The sequence below is a fragment of the Cuculus canorus genome, chromosome 9, assembly GCF_017976375.1.
Source record: "Cuculus canorus isolate bCucCan1 chromosome 9, bCucCan1.pri, whole genome shotgun sequence".
Classification (NCBI taxonomy): Eukaryota; Metazoa; Chordata; class Aves; order Cuculiformes; family Cuculidae; genus Cuculus; species Cuculus canorus.
Genome location: NC_071409.1, coordinates 24302627 through 24321647, shown reverse-complemented (window position 1 = coordinate 24321647; position 19021 = coordinate 24302627). Strand labels below are relative to the sequence as shown.

The 19021-nt window shown below is 43.6% G+C and overlaps 1 protein-coding gene and 1 long non-coding RNA gene across 2 annotated transcripts; both read right to left on the bottom strand.

Moving 5' to 3' along the window:
- Nucleotides 1-1326: 1326 nt before the first annotated feature.
- LOC128853020 (uncharacterized) lies at nt 1327-4250 on the bottom strand. The gene is made up of 2 exons (XR_008451236.1): nt 3501-4250; nt 1327-3172 (listed from the first exon to the last, which is right to left on the bottom strand). It is a non-coding gene; the product is annotated as an uncharacterized LOC128853020 (long non-coding RNA).
- Nucleotides 4251-4770: 520 nt separating this feature from the next.
- CCNL1 (cyclin L1) lies at nt 4771-18768 on the bottom strand. Its single transcript, XM_054074375.1, has 11 exons — nt 18271-18768; nt 18066-18140; nt 17686-17795; nt 11322-11442; nt 10872-10936; nt 9437-9536; nt 9200-9304; nt 8788-8929; nt 6803-6914; nt 6552-6650; nt 4771-5572 (listed from the first exon to the last, which is right to left on the bottom strand). The coding sequence occupies exons 1-11, from the start codon at nt 18751-18753 to the stop codon at nt 5224-5226; spliced, it is 1761 nt and encodes a 586-aa protein (XP_053930350.1). The 5' UTR covers nt 18754-18768; the 3' UTR covers nt 4771-5223.
- Between the last annotated feature and the right edge of the window lie 253 nt (nt 18769-19021).

Genomic DNA, 19021 nt, shown 5'->3' with positions numbered 1-19021 from the left:
TTAATATATCTTTATCTGGGGAATGTCCACCAGTACATTTTGGTTGATGTTCATTAGCTTCAAGTGGAGCTTGGCCTGCAGCACGTAAACCTCATTTTATTTTGCTGCCTCTCCATGGCTGTGGCTGCAATTGGCCTTTTAGGGGTAATTCAAGCCAGTCCACCTAAGCTGTTGCAGAGCTGCACACAGGTTTTTTTACACCGATTTCCACCTGCTGTCTCACCCATCTGGTGGCTGATCCGCTGCCCACCCCTCAGCAGCTCTGCTGCTCCCAGCACCTTGAAGGTGAGTGCTCATCTCGGCGTTTGACCCCAACTGAGGCGGTTGCTCTGCCCACAGTGCAGGACTCAGCCACGCTGGCCTCTGGGGCAGAGCACGCATCCTCTCCTTTCTTCTGCATCCCTTTTGGTGCTTTCAGCTGCACAAGCCCAGCTTCAGCAGAGCCCGTGTGTGCGTGTGCCTGTGTATGTGCATGTGCATGCATGTGTGCGTGCATGCAGGGGATGCTCATGTCCGCTTTGCAACACTTCCACCTACAGAATAAAACCCAGAACGGCAGCCCTGGAAGCTGATGGGGGGCCTCGCAGCCCTGGGGGGGCCCAACTGGGCTGAGGGGCTGGAGCAAACCAGGGGAGGGATGCAGAGATGCTTGTGAGCCTCTTGTCCTCTCCAGCAAAACTGGGGAGAGGGATTCTCATTCCTGGGACAAAAATGGTCATTTTTTGCAATTTCTTTTCCTTCCATTAAAGACTTTTTTTTTCTCTGGGCTGTAGCCGAGGAGATGGGAATGGAAAGCTGTTTCCTCTACAGCAGTGTTTTTTTTCCTAAGCGGGGTATAATTGCAGGTGCTCCGCTGTGACAAACACCCAAGTGCTGTGTGGGCACACACTGGCCCCACAGGGAGCGGGGAGCGCAGGGAACGGGGGGGGCTGTAGCAGGTTTGGTTCCTGCCCCAAAAAGCTTGCAAGAAATAAGCTTGTGCTTTGGAGGGGGGAGAGCTACAAGGAGCACAGAGAGGAGAGCCATGGACTTGGTGGCTTATGGATGGAGCAGGTGTGAAATGACAGATTTCACATTTCCTGGCAGAAGCAGTGACGAATTTCCTGGAAAAGGGACTCTTAGTGGTAAGAGTCATTAACAGCAGCACTCAAGGCATGCTCTGCTGCCACTAAGGTGTTGGGTTTGGGAACAGCTAAAGCCCTGATGAGTATTTGTTGGGCCGATTTCTATCAAGAATAATCTTGGATTGTTCATTTTTTTCTTCCCAAGCCATCCAAAGCTATTGGTCCACATACATCCTTCCACAGTCTGTAACAAAGTTGGAAGTAAAGGAGAGTCACAACACTTTGAATTTACTCACTTGAAGTATTTGCATCTCATCTTGTTGAGACATAAGTCAAAACATTTTGACAACATCATCTTTTCTAAGGAAAAGCTATTCTGAGGGTGAGACCAACCCAGCCAAACCCCCGCAGCCGAGGCAAACCAGTTGGTTGTCTGGAATATTTTTCACGTGTGGATCTCTGTAAGGGCCTCAAGATCTTTGAGGTTCAGTGGCAGTTAGAAACAGCACTGCAGTAAGGCATTAGACTCTGCTTTTACCATAAAGCATTTCTACTCTGAAGGGTAAATGTTTAAACACAGTCTTACTGTGCAGAATGAAGCCCATACAGATGACGAGGAGCTTGGTCAGAAACAGAAAGATCTGTGCAGGGCACTCAAAACCCCGTTTCTCAGTACACGTGTCTGCTGTTCCAGCGCCTGGCCTGGCTCTCGAGGGAGGGCAGAGCTGCAGGCTCCAGGCGGGAGTTGCAGTGAGGCACTGCAGCCTTGGATGCTTCTACCTTCAGATGTCAATGGTAGGTCACCAAAGCCACCGCATCCTTCAGAGATAATTTTCAGCTGATGAAGGGTTCCCCGTAAGTGACTCAAGCACACAGAACACACTGAAGAATTTAAAAATGACAAGCATTATAGAAAAATAATTCTCAACTACAGAGATACATCAGTGTAGCCACAAGTCAGCCTCAAGTGACTCCTTCAGGTCGATATGGATGCTTAAAAGTCAAGCAGCACTTTCAAATTATTAATTTTTGCCTGTTAAGAGTTCAATGAACACATAAGGACACTTCAAAGTCCTGGGAAAGACCAACAGATCTAGTTGTAAAAGTAACACAGCACCTCCCTCAACGCAGGCTTTGGCTGACGTTTCATGGTATGGTTGATGGTTACTGCGCTGGACCAAGCACTGGCATGTGACAGTGCACAGCAAGACTCTGATGACAATCCTCTCCCCACACATCACTCTGTTCCTCAGCCGGTCACATCCCCTCCCAGCACAACCTGCGTCACGTACGCTTGACTGCTGCGGGCAAGCTGGGACCTTCCCTTTGTCACTGCTTTGGTGTCCCCTGTTAGGGGGGAGCAGCTTTCTTCCTGTCTGATTAGACAAAGAGATCAAGGAACTCATAGCATTGCCATGGGATAAGGCAAAGCAGGGGAGGCTCTTGCTCAGGGGTGGCCCAGCCGGCGCCAGGGCAGTCAGACCCCAGTGCTCCAGCTGTGCCCGGTGGCCAGGGCAGCCCAGCAGCCCCAGTTGTGCGTGCAGCTGGCTCTGGAACAGTGTGGTGACCTGCTGTAACCATCCTGCCATGTACTGAAGTACTAAACTCTTGCTTACCCAGAAACTTCCCCCTTGATAGGCCGAGGAACATTAGCAGAGCTACAGCCATTCATGACAATCATCCCGCTTTCCCCACAGCTCTTCCTCCAAGGTCCACACTCCATTGTCTGAGGGGATCCAGCCAGGGAAACCAGGAATTCACTGCACACATTGTGCTCCTTCTCACTCAGCTCCCCAGCACATCTCTTCTTTACACACTGTCCTGACACACTCAGGCTTTGAGAAACCTGCTGCTCCTGTTTGAGTAACCAAAACCATTTGCTTCATGGCGTGTCATTGGCAAGGATGCCGCACGGTTAAGGCCACCATCCATAAGGCTGGCTGAAGACAGTATTCCCCCAAGGAAGAACACTGAACGTGTTGCTAGCTGACTGCACACTCGCTGTGTAAGCAATCTGCAGCAGATGGTGTCTAGACATCCAACATCACCAGATGTTCCAGCTTTACATGGAAGTTCACTTCTGCTCTTCAGCTCTGGAGCAAGAGGCACTGGAAGCACAGAAGGTTAATTAGTGCTCACACGTAAACACAAATGTAGAGGCTGAGCCTTGTTCATGTTTCACTCTGATACACAAGTTCTGATGTTCAACAGAGCTTGAGCCAATTGCACTGCTACTTCAGAACTGGGTTTTTACCACTATCTAAATATTTGTATCTAGGGAAAAGAGTGACCTTCACTTCTATAGCAGTGAGTAATTTTTCCTGAAAGTAACAAAGACGTGAAATACAGTTACTGCAGATTAAAACCACCATTGAGGCAACCAAGAAAGAGATATCCCTTTTCCTTCTTTTTCAAAATAAAAAAAAACACACTCACTTTTTTCTTGAGAAAAGATGCAGATCAGGCTGGCAGGATGCTGCGGAGCCGCTTACGTGAACGTACCAGTTCCAGCAGAGCCTCTGCTCAACCACACATTTTTCTTTCTCTCTCAAGGTCTGCAGTTTGTGCCCAGACTGGCACTTGCTCCTGCAGAAGCACAGGAAGGCCCGTTTCAGGCCTGTTCCAGGCCGGTGCTGGCTCATCCCGCCCCAGGCTTCGCCCTCTGCCACGCTATGGGTGAAGGCTCCCTGCTAGAGCACAGAAATTGTGAGCAGCACTTCAGCACAGACCTTTCTCTGCGGCCTTAGCAGTCTTCAGACCCAAAGGGGCTCCAAGGCTGCATGTAAAGCTTGCAAGGCTGGCAGACACGTCACACCGTTGGAGTTAAGATTTTGTTACAACCTGAACAGCTTTGGGAAGAAGGAAATCAAATTCTTCCTCATCCATTTAACCTCTCTTCTACCCACAACTACACCCACAGCTGTTCTGTCTTTGGGTTGTGCAGCGGTAGAGGATACAGTTCCAGCAGCTCGACACTAAAAAATGACTGCAGCACATGGGTGACCTTGTAGCAAACTAATCTGTATTTCACACTGCAGCACACACGACACTTTTAAACCACAGAAGCTTCCCCAGGCTGAGTCACTGTGACCCTTCAACCAACTCCAGCAGCACAGCCGACACAGGGGACGTTTGCCCCAGGGAGCTCAGCTAAAAGCTGTGCAAGCACGATACTTGCAACAGGATCCCTCCTTCTACTGCTGTCATCTGCCACCAGTAATGAAAGAAGGGAAATAAAAATCCCAACCTGATCATTCTAGGCATGTGTGCTGTCCTTCCAGCACAGGCAGGCCGAAGAACAGCAGGTGACAGCAACCCCTCGGCATCTGCAAGGAGCAGCTGCAGGAGAGGGGCAGGAAGGAAATCCCCATCTCCCCAGGGCAGCTGGCAGGAAAGCTGGGACCAGGGTAACCTGTGCCTTGGGAAACGCAGCTCCTTGGCAGCTTCCCGCTCCTCAGCTGCTCATCCCACCAAGCTTCTCAGGGAGGCCCATGCTCACATATTCCAACTCTTCCACACACACTGGAAGCCAGGTTGGCTTTTCACTGCCTCCCCTGAGAAGGACACCAACTTGTAAACCTCCAGAGTCTTCCATGTGCAATAGAAACACATCACATCTACACGTCCCATTAATCTGCAATGCTCAAAGTGATGGCATTTAAGGAAATTAGGTTAAGTTTTGATATATTTGACATCCAACAGTCTGTAAAAAAAAAAAAAAAAAAGCTTTATATTTTATTTCTTGTAAAAATCTTTTTAACACATGCAGACTAAAACCAGTGTAAGAAAGTTTCCCACCATCATTTAAACAAATAACTATACTTAAATATAAGTGTCTGCAATTGACTGGTATAAAAATAAGGTACGTTTTGCTTTTTTACAGAAACCCATTCTCCAGTTCTCATCTCAATAAACAATACACAACTCTAATACATACAATTTAACCTGATCGCTGTTTTCACCAATCTGATACTGCTAAGGTATTATGTGCAAAAGTCGGTAACAGTGTCTTTCCCAAAAGAAAAATCTTCTACATGTTTTACAAAATTAGATATTGAGTTTAAATTAATCAAATCTTAATCTGTTCCTTTGTTCTCACATAGAGTCCGTTCACTGTATTATATACAGGCAAACTCAGAATCTGGTGCAGACGCGAACCTCAGCGTCTGTGCCTGCTGTGTCCTGACCGGCTGCTGCCATGGTGTTTGCCTTTGTGAGATCTCTCAAAGGAACGGGATCTCTCACGCCTGTCTCTGTGGTGTCCCCGGTCGTGCCTGTGCTTCTTGGCAGCATCAGAATGATCCCTGGATTTGCTCTGTGAACGGGAACGAGATTTTTTCCTTTTGTGGCCGTGTCTATTTGCACTCTTCAGCTCTTCCCTACTGTGCTTGGTCTTCAGGTGGGGTGAGCCGTGATTGTGGTGTCTGCGAGGGCTGCCACTGTGGCTGCGGGACCTGCTCCTCGATCTTGAGCTGTACGTCCCAGACAGGCTCCGTCTGTTGTTGTAGCTTATAGAAAAGTGTTAGAAGTTAAAACATGTCTTCCACAACTGTTTCCTCCACAGGGACAACTGACAAATAATAGCCACCATCCCAAAACATGCCTTTGATCTGAGCTCCCTTGAAAACAAAAAAGCCCAAACCAAACCCAAACCCAGAATGCAGGGCCTTTTGCAATTGTTCAGCCTTGAGAATCTCCCCCTCAACACCAGACTGCAAATTGGTTATCGTCTTTTTTCCTTCAGTGACATGACAAGCAGCAATACTTAGGGGAACACTTCATCAAAATCCAAGCTGGCAGTTCTCAACTTGGATGTCAGTCTGAAGATTCTTTAAATATACAGATACAGCACCAGCAGCTCCCACTGCATCGCCCCGCAGAGCCCCCCCTCTCCTCTAGGCACAGAAGAGATGCATAGAAGAAAGGCAGAGCGCTGCAGAGCCAGGCAGCGCATCACGCAAAGCTGACAGGAGAGATTCTCCCATGCATCTGCAAGAAAGCTGCAACACACAGCACCTGCCCCACTACTTCAAGGTGGGCTGAGTTCCTAGAGACTGCTCTCATTCACAATAGACTCCTTGCGAAGATCACTGGACAGGGAGGGCTACCTTGCAGTCACTTCATCATAGCCTCACCAACTACATGTACAGTTAAGATAGCCTTAAGCTTTCATTTTACAGCAAAGCTTTTCCTGCTTGAACTATAATCCACAGTTACCAAGAGAACTGCTTCATGGCAAGAACTGAGACTCTGAAGCCAAATCCAAGTATTACACTTCTGCTGGCCTGCAATTAGAAGCCTGTGCTGAGCACCTACAAACTACTTGGAGTAGCCCTACTTTTAAAAGATGAAAAGCCCTGCTGAATGTTCCAGAGAGGTAGTTCTGACAAAAAAAAAAAAAAAAGACCCCCCCGTCCCTCCACCTCCCAAAGCCCTGCCCTCCTCCCTGCAACCTCCTCCTCCTCCAAGCTAAAAGCCAGGACTTACTGCCGCCTGGGAGTGTGAGACCGAGACCTTGACTTTGTTCTTGACCTAGATCGACTACCGCTTCTGCTGCTTCTACTTCTCTTGCTTTCTTTTCTCATGCTTGTGGGGGGAAAAAAAGACACACACAAAAACAGGATTACGCTTCCAAATCACTCTCCACTTCCACAAAGTAGCTCAAAAGTAGTTCACTTCAACCGAAGAAACTGCTTTTACAGAAGTCTTCTCTTCATTAGGAAGAGATTTTTACCTACCCATTGTAAGGGCTTTTTGAAGCTTGCTGTCTCTCTTCTGGCTCTTTTTTAATGGTTTTGGTATTCAGAGATACTGGACTCTTCTCTTCAGTTTTTACTTCTCTCGGGGAAGCTTAAGAATTAAATTTAAATTCAAATTTAGGTATTTTATTCATATATTTTCTAATAAACATTGCATCCTTTATACACCTTAGCCAGTATTTGCATAAGATGTAAACATGACCTCCATAACTAGTCTTTCATTCCATCTGCCCATTTATAACACACTCCTGGAAAAGCAACACTGCAGTGAGGTGCCCGTGGGGAGATGCATCTTTTAAAGCCAAATGCCAGCAGGGGTGGAGAACACTGTGACCTTCAAGCCAAGCAGCCAGGCTCATTTCAGATTTCATCCACCAGGGCCCAAGTGGTTCTGAATAAAAGCTGCCCTTGTGGTTCACAAACATAAAATTTACACTGTTACTTTAACAGTTAACTCCCAATACTATTAAAAGAACTGAGACCAGCAAAATTACAGATTTCATTTTTATACTACTGGTACAAATATAATGAATAACAAAAAACTTTGTCAGTTTAGAAGTCAAATCTGTCTCTACAGACAGCTTATACAGCCTAGAGATGGATCAATCTTTTCATGGAAAGGCTACTATGCAAGAATGACGCATTTATACCTGGCTTGCTGACAGGAAGGCAGAGGCACTGCATTAGGACTTACACTGCAGTTTCCTTGCTCAGTGGATCAGAGGTTTAGTGTAAAAATACAGAAAGCTAGAATCCTCTCAGCAGCTTTCCCTCAGTTTGTCAGTGAGTAGGCAGTCTTGCAAAACCCCACCAGAGGTCCTGCTTTCACTCAAACTCTTCTAACTTAGGCTCCCATGTCACAGAGATAAGCAGCAGCTTTTATTGTTTAGCAAGAAATTTACACCTGCCAGCTCAAAAAACTCTGGAAATTCAGGTGCATTGTTCTCAAGGAGAACTAACTGCTACAAATACTGCTTTCTCAGAATATAATAGTATAGTTAGGGTTGGAAGAGACCTTAAACATCATCTAGTTCCAACCCCCCACCATGGGCTGGAACATCCCACTAAAGCATGCTGCCCAAGGCCCCATCCAACCTGGCCTTAAACACCTTCAGGGATGGGGCAGCCACAACCTCCTTGGGCAACCTCTGCCAGTGTCTCACCACTCTCAGGGTGAAGAAATTGTTCCTAATACGTCCTTAAGTTCCTAAAGGGCAATATAACAGACAGGCCTGTGCCTTCTACTTTACACCCTCTCATCACTGGCCCAATGCTCGTGATAGCCTTTAAACATTGTTGGTAAATTATGTATCACTAGCAGCATTAAAAGGAAAAGCAGAGTCAAAGCTGTCTGTTCTTTGTATCATTACAGTTCAGGCAGACTCATTGGCCAGTTCAAAATAAGCATCACAACCATTTCTTCACTCAAATGCCCAGGACAGCAGTGACCTTCCTCTCTCCATTTCCTGACCACAAGCTGTCTTTCTCCACTGCACTTGAACAGTTGACAAGTACATTAAAAAAAAGCAGAGAAAGCCATTTTCAGAGACACTTGCTGCAAAAGGAACCTCCTAGACTACTGCAATACCCCTGCCCCTCCCACGAGATTAAATCCAGAGCCTCTCTTCACTACACAGTAACATACAGCCAACACCTGAGCCTAGACACTTCCAAAACAATTATCTTACAGGTGCATATTATTAATCTATCACTCTCTCCACACGTGAAAGTATGGAATAAAGCATCCCATTTCCCTCTAATCTACCGTTTCAAAGTATTGAAACTGTTTTGAAGATTTTTGTTTAAAGAAAAAAAAGGAAGATTTGTCTTGCTTCTGAATTCTGTGAGAAAGTCTAAATCATCTAACAGTTCAAGAAGTAAATCTACATTTTTAACACCTTAGGACATGGATTTAGATGATGCAAATAGTATCATGCACGTTTCTGTTCAGAAAACAAACTTACATGGTTTGGATGCAGGAGAAAAGCCACCCAGTGTTGAAAGTGCTGGAGTTCCATCTGGATTTAGACCTTTTGCCTTCAGTTTAGCTTCCTGTAGAGCCATTTTCCTCTTTTCTACTTCTTTATCCAGGAATTCGTAATTGGGCTGTTAAAGTAACATAGTAGTAAGAAGCTGGTCTAATGCAATTAAGATTTTCATCTCATTTCTGAAAAACACTCTATCTTTTAATCATCCATCCAGTAACATGACTAAATTCCATAATCTGTTCTCACACTCCCCTTGGAGAAACCACACAGTAAAACTTCCCCAAATAGTAGATCTATGCGCAGGGGTTCCAAACATGCTTAAGACAACTATGAGACAGCTCAAGGTGCAATTAACACTGAATAGGAAAACCAAACATTTCTAAGTTACCTTCTTTCTAGTATAGAGCTTAAGAGTTGTCAAGCATATCTCCTGAATCTCCTCTTCTGTGGTGCCAAAGAGCAAGAACCAGTGAGGACGGGTGGGTAGTGGAATCTGAAAATAAAACAACCAAAAGCTTAAAGCATAGATCACAGACCAGGCTTTTGCTTTAAATATCTTCATTTTTCTGAAAGCAAATTACTAACTATAAAAAGCAATGCTAACTAAAGACAGACAAATACTCACCTGCAGAGCTCTAGCAGCGAGATAAATGCAAGCACAAGCTATAGTCTCTGGCTGAAAGCGAACGAACACGTTTGTTCGAAGGCTGTCATTCATGTAATTCCTGAAAAAAAAAATTGTGACAGGTTGGAACTCTGGTTTACATCCTGTTAGTTAGAGGATAACAATACTGGAGACTCAATTGACTTTATTATTTTTTCCATTATTATACAAAACACTTCGTTTCCTTAGAGTTACTGTATTTGATGTTCACATTTGTTACTTCTGTAACAGAATTTGCACCACTGCCATTGTTCTGAAACCTCAATGCAAGTAGCAGTGCGTAATGGCTACTTCCCAGGCCGGTACGTGAAGCTGTACCATGAAGTGTCCAATGAGTTAACATTCCAACAAGTACTTTGCATTCGTCCAGCTATTTGTTTTAAACACCAATGCTCTTGTATTTAAAAATCAATATGCTTAAAACTCAAATGAAAGCATAAAAGCATGGTATATTTTAACCTACCATTTTCCAGAGGCTAGATGCAACCTATAAAGTTCATAAAACACTGCGTTTAAATTCTATGTGTGCTCCAAGTCACATTAACTTCATCCAGAGAGAGAAGCATCCACTTTGCTCATCGAATGTTGGAAAAAGACCTGCAAGTTAGTAATGGGCCTCCCACTTCACTAAGCTACTGTTCTCCCACCAGGGTGGCACTGCCAAGCAAATACATGCCAAGAGATACATTTAAACAGCAGAGACCTCCATCCATTTCTACGTTACTGAGCTACAGGAAAGAAATGAACAGCAGTCAGTATGAATTGACTGTAGAAAACCATGCCCAATACGGCTTCTAAGTGAACATGCTGCATGCACTGCAATTTTCTTTTTCTCTTAAAAACTCAAGTTTAGCCAAATGCTAAATCAATTAAATAAATGTTGGCAGAAACTCTATCCCATGTGTCTTTTAAATACACAATAGCATACAGTAGCTAGGCAACAAATACATTTAGAAACATTTTTAACAGTTACTTCTAAAAGCAAATATACAAATCCTTTGGACACCCAGACAGAACTAGAAGATGCTGCCCGATGGATATGGACCACTTCAGTGAATCTCGGATGAGAGCTTGCACTGGGTTGGCTGGAGAGAAGGGCAGCCAAACAGGCCATCCCCAGGTCATGGGCTGAGGTGCAGAGGGCAGAGCTCTATGACTTACCATCATGGACTACCCTTTAATTAAAGAGTAGAAAAAAGAACAAAGTTAAATTGAGTTCTCCATTACTATATTGGAATCAAGCCATGAAAATAGTAAGCAGAAACAAGCACCAAAATATTTTAAAAGCTTATATTTGTGTAATAACTTACATCTCATTGCTTTGTATATGGATCGTCAGGCTTGTTATTTCTGCTACTATTTTCCTGGCTAGGAAAAGAATGGAAAAATAACTTACCAGGCTGTCTGTACCAGGGTTTGGTTACGTTCACATTCTAAGACTTGTAAATACATAACAATGATCTGAAGAATAAAGGAGAAAAAAACAAAACCAAAGACTCAGTTTAAATGCATAAAACAACAGTAAGGAAGTAACTATTCCAAGAAATGGTCTTTCCTCGTTTTCTAAGCACTCACCGTAAGCTTGCATGTCACAATCACATTCAGACCATATTTTACTACTTTCCTATAATTTTCAAAACCAGTCACCTTTAACATTTCCCAAGGAAGCAGTTTCTACCAAAGTCAATATGACTATTTGCCCGAGTGCACTTGCAAAATCATTCATGAGAACTACTAAGGAATAAAAATAAATCAAGCAATTTTTACATCCTTGCTTCTCACCACACAGCTCACGATGATGTCATCAAGGTCAATAATATCTATCATATTACTTTTGATAACTCACCTTATGTGGATGCTTGACATGAACACAAAATCCCAACTCCTTCAGTACCCTCCTTTCTGCTTTGATTACTTGATTTTTGGTGTTTATGTAGTTCTGATCAAGTATCAGGGGGCTTGGAGTCCTACAGTTTGCAAAAAATAAAATCAACACTGTTTTGCATATCCAGAAATAACAGTATCTCAGTTTTCCCTTCCAACCAACTAATGGCAACAGAAACCTGTTTTCAACTCCTGCAAGCAAGTTTAAGCATTAATCTTGTGCTGTCCAAGTTTAGATAAACTAATTTAGTTTCTGCTTTTGACTAGCTATGGATTAGACAACTAAGATAAAAAACCAAAACAATCTTCTGCTACTCTATATTCAAACTACACCGGTCCAGCTGCTGGAACAAAATTCAGCCTTACAGCAAAGATCTCAAAGAACCTTTACACTTCATGACAGAGTTGGGGGAAGAGTGCAACACAACTACCTTTGCTAGGTAGGGCTTGAAAGCAGAAGTAAGCTAGAACAGGACTTCTACCGACCTAGCAGTAGCAAGTTTGTGCTTTATGAATTGCAGCTTCCTATGTGCAAGACTATTCAGATCTCCAGAGAACCAGACAGCCTTGCTACTGTGATATAAGGAAAGTGCTTAGTAAAGCAAAGATTTTAACCCCTGAACTTGCGACAGATCTGCCTGTTATTCCAAATGTTGCACCCACTACTAAGCATGGATGATATCACATCAATTCCATTACTTGCACTTGCAAAACAAGAAAGTTCATTTCACAAGATTCGTAAGCCCAGCTCTAGCAAGTCCCAATTCCTTCCAAATCTAACTCCCGAATTCTCCAAAGCTTTTTTTAATTTTAGGTAGACTAACTTGCTGTATGGCTTATGCACAAGTGTCACACTCTATTTTGTATTCTTTTGTCTGTGCTTAGACTCGACCTTTCAACATTCCACATTGTGTATTTTAATCCACTTCCTCTTAAAGACAGTGCAGCTTTTCCCGCCTTTGTAATATGTCTCAAACATTCCACATGCTGTTCAATGCAGAATGGTTTTGCAACTAGTTACAATCTATAAAACCAGGTATGTTTATGTGATTAATGTAACACACCCCAAACACTGGTGACAAATTTAGTCTGCATTACCTTCAGCAGGAAAAAAAAAAAAGTAAGATCCAGTAGAGTCAAAATAACAGCTTCCATTTCATCAGACAAAATCTTTCACTACTAAATTGTCTTTTTCGATTCCACAAGTGAATCACACTTCTCTGCCCCGATAGGTCACAGAGTACAAGAAACACTCAAGAAACCTCAATTCCCCTTCCCAGGAAGAAGAGGCCAGTTTAACCACATGGCTAGCTGAAGGGCTTTCCAATTTCAGCAATCCACAATTTATGCTAAGACTTCTGCAATGACCTGGAAAGACAGATGCCTCTTACCAGTGTTCAAATACAACAAGCCACCCACCTCACCAATTAAAGCGCCATGTTGTATAACCATGCACATGAAGCATGAGCCTTCCCTGCTCTTCCCTTGGGGCTGAGAAACAGCTCCCAGGAGGTCAGCAATGAGCTACTGCAGCTTCTTATTGTCAGGAAGGACCTAAAATTCAAGTACATGCCTTGCTACTCCTGCGGCCTAAAAAAATACAATGTCTGCCATGTTACATAAAGGTAACTTCTCTCTTTACTCTCACTCATTAGGGGCAAGTTTACAAAGTAAGTGATTCCAGCTACTCCAAATATAACCCAGTCAGGACTTTTTTTTCTGTTTGGTCCCCCAACTCCCCTAAATTTACCGGAAGAGAAAAACTTCCAAAGCTTCTTTAAGTATTTATGTCAGTAGAGAGCCTGAACATCTTATCTGAACACTGCAACGGCTGCCTGAACACAATGCTCTAGACTGGGAGACCAAAAGAACCAAGCTATAGTTCTTCATATCAGCAAAACTGATGCACATCCAATTGATTTCAACTGACTGCACTGGGTTTTACAACATTTCCTCCAATGTTGCTTTACACAATTTTATCTAGAGATAACTGGCATTAACAAGATCTGCAAGGCATCATTCAGAGCAAGTTTAGATGTCCAGGCTCAGCTTATCTTGTTAGCAGAACACTTCATCACAGGTGACAAACGTTGGATGAAAGTTAGGGCAGTTATGACTTCCAATCTAAAAGACAAAAGAATTGCCAGGGGAACAACATGACCACATGAGACCCTCTGACAACCTGTCATGGAATTACTACCTTCCATATGTCTTTGCACTCACTGAAAGCTACCAAGTCATTCAGTATTACGAAAACACATTAAAGTAGCCAGAAGTGCAAGAGGAAAAACAGAGTCTTACTGCATTTTAAGTTCTCACTGTCCTTCTACAGGGTCATAGGATCAGTACACACTGTTCATACTTTGGTTGTACATGTTCAACAGCAAAGAAAAATCAAAATTAAGGCACTCAAAAGCATGCTTTACTCTGCTGTCCCACATCACTCTGGTCATTTATGACACATAAGTTCTAGAGATCTACAGACCTAAGGAAGCCATGAAAAACATCAGTTTACCCAGATACTATTTCCAGAAACAGGAAGATAAACACAGCCTTTTACCGACTTAAGCAAAAATAAATATCTGCAGAAGACTTTACTGCACCATGTTACTGGCAAAAGTCAGGTCACTCACTATATTAATATTTACTAATTTAGTACTTCTGCATAAACTTCAAAACGTTGGTATGCATAATTATTTATAAGTTGAAAGCTTCAGAGATTTCCTTTTGGAACACTTCCTAGCTTTCCAACCAAGAAAAAGAAAAAGAGGAGCTTCCCTACTGCGTTTGCTGCACTTATTTCTCAGTCCAAGAAGCAATCAATTTAATTATAGGACCGTGTGACAACCAGACAGAAGTAGTTTATAAGCTTATATATAAAATACAAGCTTCAAGCGCCAAATAGTATTACAAATTCTTACTTTGATTCTGTTCTTAATAAATCAGTGCTAGAGTTCCAGGCAAGACTTAAGAACAGTGAGCACACAACGCCCATCCTGATAAGTCAATCCAACACTGAGTAACAAAACTTCATCGGGATATAGAGATTGCGTAACAACCCAAGAGATTAACACATACTGTAATGTGTTTGTAACAATACATTCATTACAAATATCCTTTTTTAATTCCCTCTGACAAATGAAACCTAAGTTCTCGACACAACTACTGCTTCATTTGATATCACATTAAAATTTGATGTCTCTGGGATGTCTAATACTTTGGAGGAAAAGTGCCTTGCATGTAGTTTTGTTCGTAATGCAAAAAGTACCTCTGACAAGTACAGCATAACATCAGCACCTCATAGATCTCTCTTATGCCAGGTAATGAGAGAAAAAAGTGGATTGTTTTATATTTTGTCTCCAGCACCGTAAATACAACCACTGTAAATTTATAGAACAGTTTGAACAGCACCAAGTAGTGTGCATTATTCATACAGGCCACTTTCAACACAACTGCATGAACCTGCTTGCTCCAACAGAAGAGCAGAGCAGCCGACGGAGCATCTCAAACCAACATTTGTGTCATTACACAATGACAGGAGTCACATTTGGTTCCAGTCTGGTAAGGACTTCTGCAGCTTTCAGGCACATTCAAAACAAATAAAATTAACTTCAAACTACATTCTACATATTAAACAACAGTTGCACTTCACTCAGAACAGAGATGTTTCAGCAAGTCATTATTTAAAGAGCAGTATTTTCATAATACGAGCTTTTCTCCACGCACAAACATTTTTTACATGCAGTACTACATGACATATGCTCGTGAAAGGTTGAAAAGAAAATATGCTTGTCCAAAACATTTCAGCTTTCTCTTAACTCTCAGTATTAGAAATACCACCTAGCAGTAACTCGGTTGACCACAGGTCTCAAAAAAGGAAACCCCAATGCAATTCCCAGTTCTGCAAACATGTACATATAAGGGACTACTTACATAACAATTTATATAAATAGTGTTACAAATTCAAGACTTCTGTATTCTTATGAAAGCATGTTTTACTATGAATTCAAACTTATGAATTCAACTATACAGAGCCAGAAAGTGGAACTAAGAACTCAAAACTCTTCAAGGAAGAAAGCAAGCCTACTCAAACCTCATGTGCATGTTAATCGTTTCAGTTAACAGAAATACTAGACTAGAGGCAAAAAGAAAAGTATAGCAGCCTAACTGCTTGTTTCAGTTCCAAGTGGTGTGTCAGAAACTATCTACGGCCTAAGTGTTAGCTTCAGACAAAAAAAAAAATTAATCTAGTGTTCTAAAAACCTGGACAGCAAAGAAAAAAGCTTATAACAAGATACAGGAGTTCTTCCAAATGGTTCACCAGCGGCCAACCTGTTAGTCCCCCGGTTCCAGTGACCTATTCTCAGAGCACTGGCTTCTCCTTGGGGATTTTCGATACTTCACTCACTGTTGCCATGACGACAGCTTCATCTTTATGTACCACTCCACATCACCCAGGCTTTGGTAAATGTAGCTGGTCGCTGTATAGTCGGTTGCAAGGGAAAAAAGAGTTGAAGTTAATAACGTGTACACATTATGTAACTGTCATCTTGTAAAATGTACAGAAAATGTTTACATCCTGCTTGTTAAAAAAAAAAAGAAAAAAGGCCAGCCTGAATGTCAGACCAGCGTTTTTAAGATTAAGTTCATGCAGATTCACTCAGAATCTCAGAGCAACAATACCCATTTCTCCAGAAAATAATGGGTAGAAGTGCACGATTTCTCTCGACGTGGTGCATTTTAGACACCACGTGACATGCACAAGTGACATTCTGATTTGGAACAGGCTAGCTGGAAAGATTTAAGTTCACAGGTTAAGTTCAGTTTCTCTGATCCTTCACATAGCACAAAGAAAGGGCTAATTTATATTCTCATTGTAAAGAAAAGCACTGCATACGATTAATTAACCTTCACTGTCTGGACCAAGGCCAAAACATTAAGAATCACCAAACTAGCTTCCATAATTCCAATAACTAGACTTCTTTATCTTAACTGTGGTAAGAAACTGTACCACCAAATGCAAACGGCACATAACTTCACAAAATACTCTCACTGCCACCAGAAATAACAACCTTAAAAGAAGAAAAAGGCTGAGTTCCAAAGCACAACACCGCTTCATTCTTTTTTTACCTAACACTAACTAGTAAGACAAGAGCACAAGGCACTAAAAGCAAAAGTTTTAGATGCAACGGAAGCATAGCCAATATAAGTACACCAAGAAACAGCTGGCTTCCCTAAGGGATTTCTACCCAACTTCTCAGGAAATGTTACGCAGCACTCAAGTTTAAACTCCTGCTGTAACCTAGCGATACAGAGCAGAGAAATGGAAAGCGTGAATTTAAGAATGTAGCTAGAAACAAAATCCTCTTGTAGCAATGGATTACCTTACGCTGTAAGCAATCAACCACTAATCATCAGAGCTGACTTCTCCAACGTCACAGACTACAATACTGCTGAATAACAGGTTTAAAGAACTTCATTTAATAGCAACTCAGAAACTTTCTTCCCTTTTTCCTTCCAATATATCAAGCTATTTCGCTCACATGAAAATACGCACTGCTTTACACACAAAAGCGTAGTATTAGGCACTCACAACTGAGAACAGCTCTATAACTCAAGCAGACAGTGATCCAGATCTGCACACAGACCAGGTAAGCTTACACTCCAACTGCACTGATACAAGCACACGGTACTGTGAAAAACACAAGTCTCACTATTGGCAATTAAAGATACCTTCAGCTTCCAAGGCCCAATTACACATTCTTTGTTGAAGTGCTGTCCTTAAAGCTGCAAACACTGTAGACCAAACCATACTTATTTCAGAAACTTTCTAAAATTTATTTTTCCTAAAACATAATACTATAATCACTGGAAAAGTTCAGTTTTCATCTTTCATTAAATGATACTTTACCGGCACCATAACCACATTCAGACCGCTACGTACTAACAAGAGAAAAACACTGAGCTAACTAACTAAGCAGAGTTAGAATTCTGAAAAATACATAGAAACTCACCAGTTAGCTACCCATGACCTAAAACTACCTTTTAAGAACTAAAAGACAGCAAAAATCAGTTAACAACAAACCTAAAAACTACAGCCATAGAACCAATATTCATGACTTGCAACTATGTAAATAACGAAAACGGGTCCACCACGTAATGGCAGAAGTCAGCACTGAACTGCACTGCCTACACAGCAGCCAAGGAGCACTCCCTTTTTAGGACTTTAGGTCGTTGAACTTAGCCTGCAAAAATACTGTGAATCGAAAATTGCAGTGTATATTAGTGACAACAGATGTTTATGTTCATACCGAAGCTAATCTTACCTTTTGGCTCTTAACTGCCGCAAATGGTGAAACACGTTGATCACGTCCCTTATACGACGAGGCGCCTCTTCGATTTTGGATGCGAGATTGATGCAGGCCATAGCAACAATCTGAAAGGAAGCCCCGTTTCCGTAAGAAGATCACAGAAATCACAGAACGGTTTGGGTTGGAAGGGACCTTAAAGATCATCTAGTTCCAACCCCCCTGCCATGGGCAGGGACACCTCCCACCAGACCAGGCCGCTCCAAGCCCCATCCCAGCCAGCCTTGAGCACTTCCGGGGAGGCGGCATTAGGGCTAGAATGACAAAACTAAAAAGCCTCAAGCTCGAAGAACCCAGCCCAAAGACCCCTTACGCTCCCCCGTCCGCCCCGCGCTCACCTCGAAGCTGTGCTTGACGAAGGACTTGGAGTAGAAGAAACGATGAAACAGCACCTGCCCCGTCGCCATCGCCACCTGCAGAGGGAGAGGCGGGAGTCACTGCCGGCCCGGCCGCCGCCATTTTGTGTCCGCACCAGCTGCCACCGCCCCCCCCCCCGCCCTTCCCACAATGGCGGCGCCCGCCCGGCCCGGGCCGCGCACTCACCTGCGGGAGCCGGAGGAGGATGCCGGCCGCCTGGATGAGCTCGCAGCCCAGGATACGGAGGTCGGTCTCGCACTGGAGATCCAGCCCGTCCTGCATGGACGGCGTGGGCGAGAGGCGCTCCTCTGGGATCAGCGAGTGGTCGATGGTCAGCGACACCTCCGAGTACAGCCGGTCGCCGATGAGGATGCCTGGAGCGGCGGTGGAGGGAGGCGGCGGGGGAGCTGCCGAGGCGGCGGTGGCCGAGGAAGAGGGGGGGGCGACGGGAGGCGCAGCGTGCGCGGCGGCGGAAGCCATGATGGCGGAGCCGCTCTCACACCCGCAGCCGGCGCGCGCGGAATGGCGCAGGGCCGCGACCGCGCGCACTGCTCCGCCACGCGGGGCACGCCGGGAAAAAAGAGTCCGCGCGCCGCGCCACGCCCCTGCCCGGCCCCGCGCGGGGGCAGAGGAGGGCGGGGAGCAACAGTCATAGAGGTAGAGGGTCATAGAGCCGTATAGTCAAAGGCTCATAGTCACCGAGTCATAGAATCAGAGACTCATAGAACTGTAGACTCATAGAATCATAAAGCTGTAAAATCACAGACGCTTATAATCATAGAATGACACACTCATAGAATCATAAAATCGTGGAATCACAGACTCATAGAATCATACTTGTAGAATCTTAGAACCATAGACATAGAATCATAGAATCACAGCGTCATAGAATCAAAGAATCACAGAATCACAGACACATATAATCATGGAACGACAG

What these genes read in the sequence shown, in the direction of transcription:
- CCNL1 (XM_054074375.1), bottom strand. Translation starts at nt 18,753, where the DNA reads ATGACCCTCTACCTCTATGACTGTTGCTCCCCGCCCTCCTCTGCCCCC. An exon ending in TTCTCCTGCATCCAAACCAT is followed by an intron (nt 6,915 to 8,787) that starts GTAAGTTTGTTT and finishes TTAATTCTTAAG; the next exon opens with CTTCCCCGAGAGAAGTAAAA. An exon ending in TCTCACACTCCCAGGCGGCA is followed by an intron (nt 5,573 to 6,551) that starts GTAAGTCCTGGC and finishes CTTTTCTATAAG; the next exon opens with CTACAACAACAGACGGAGCC.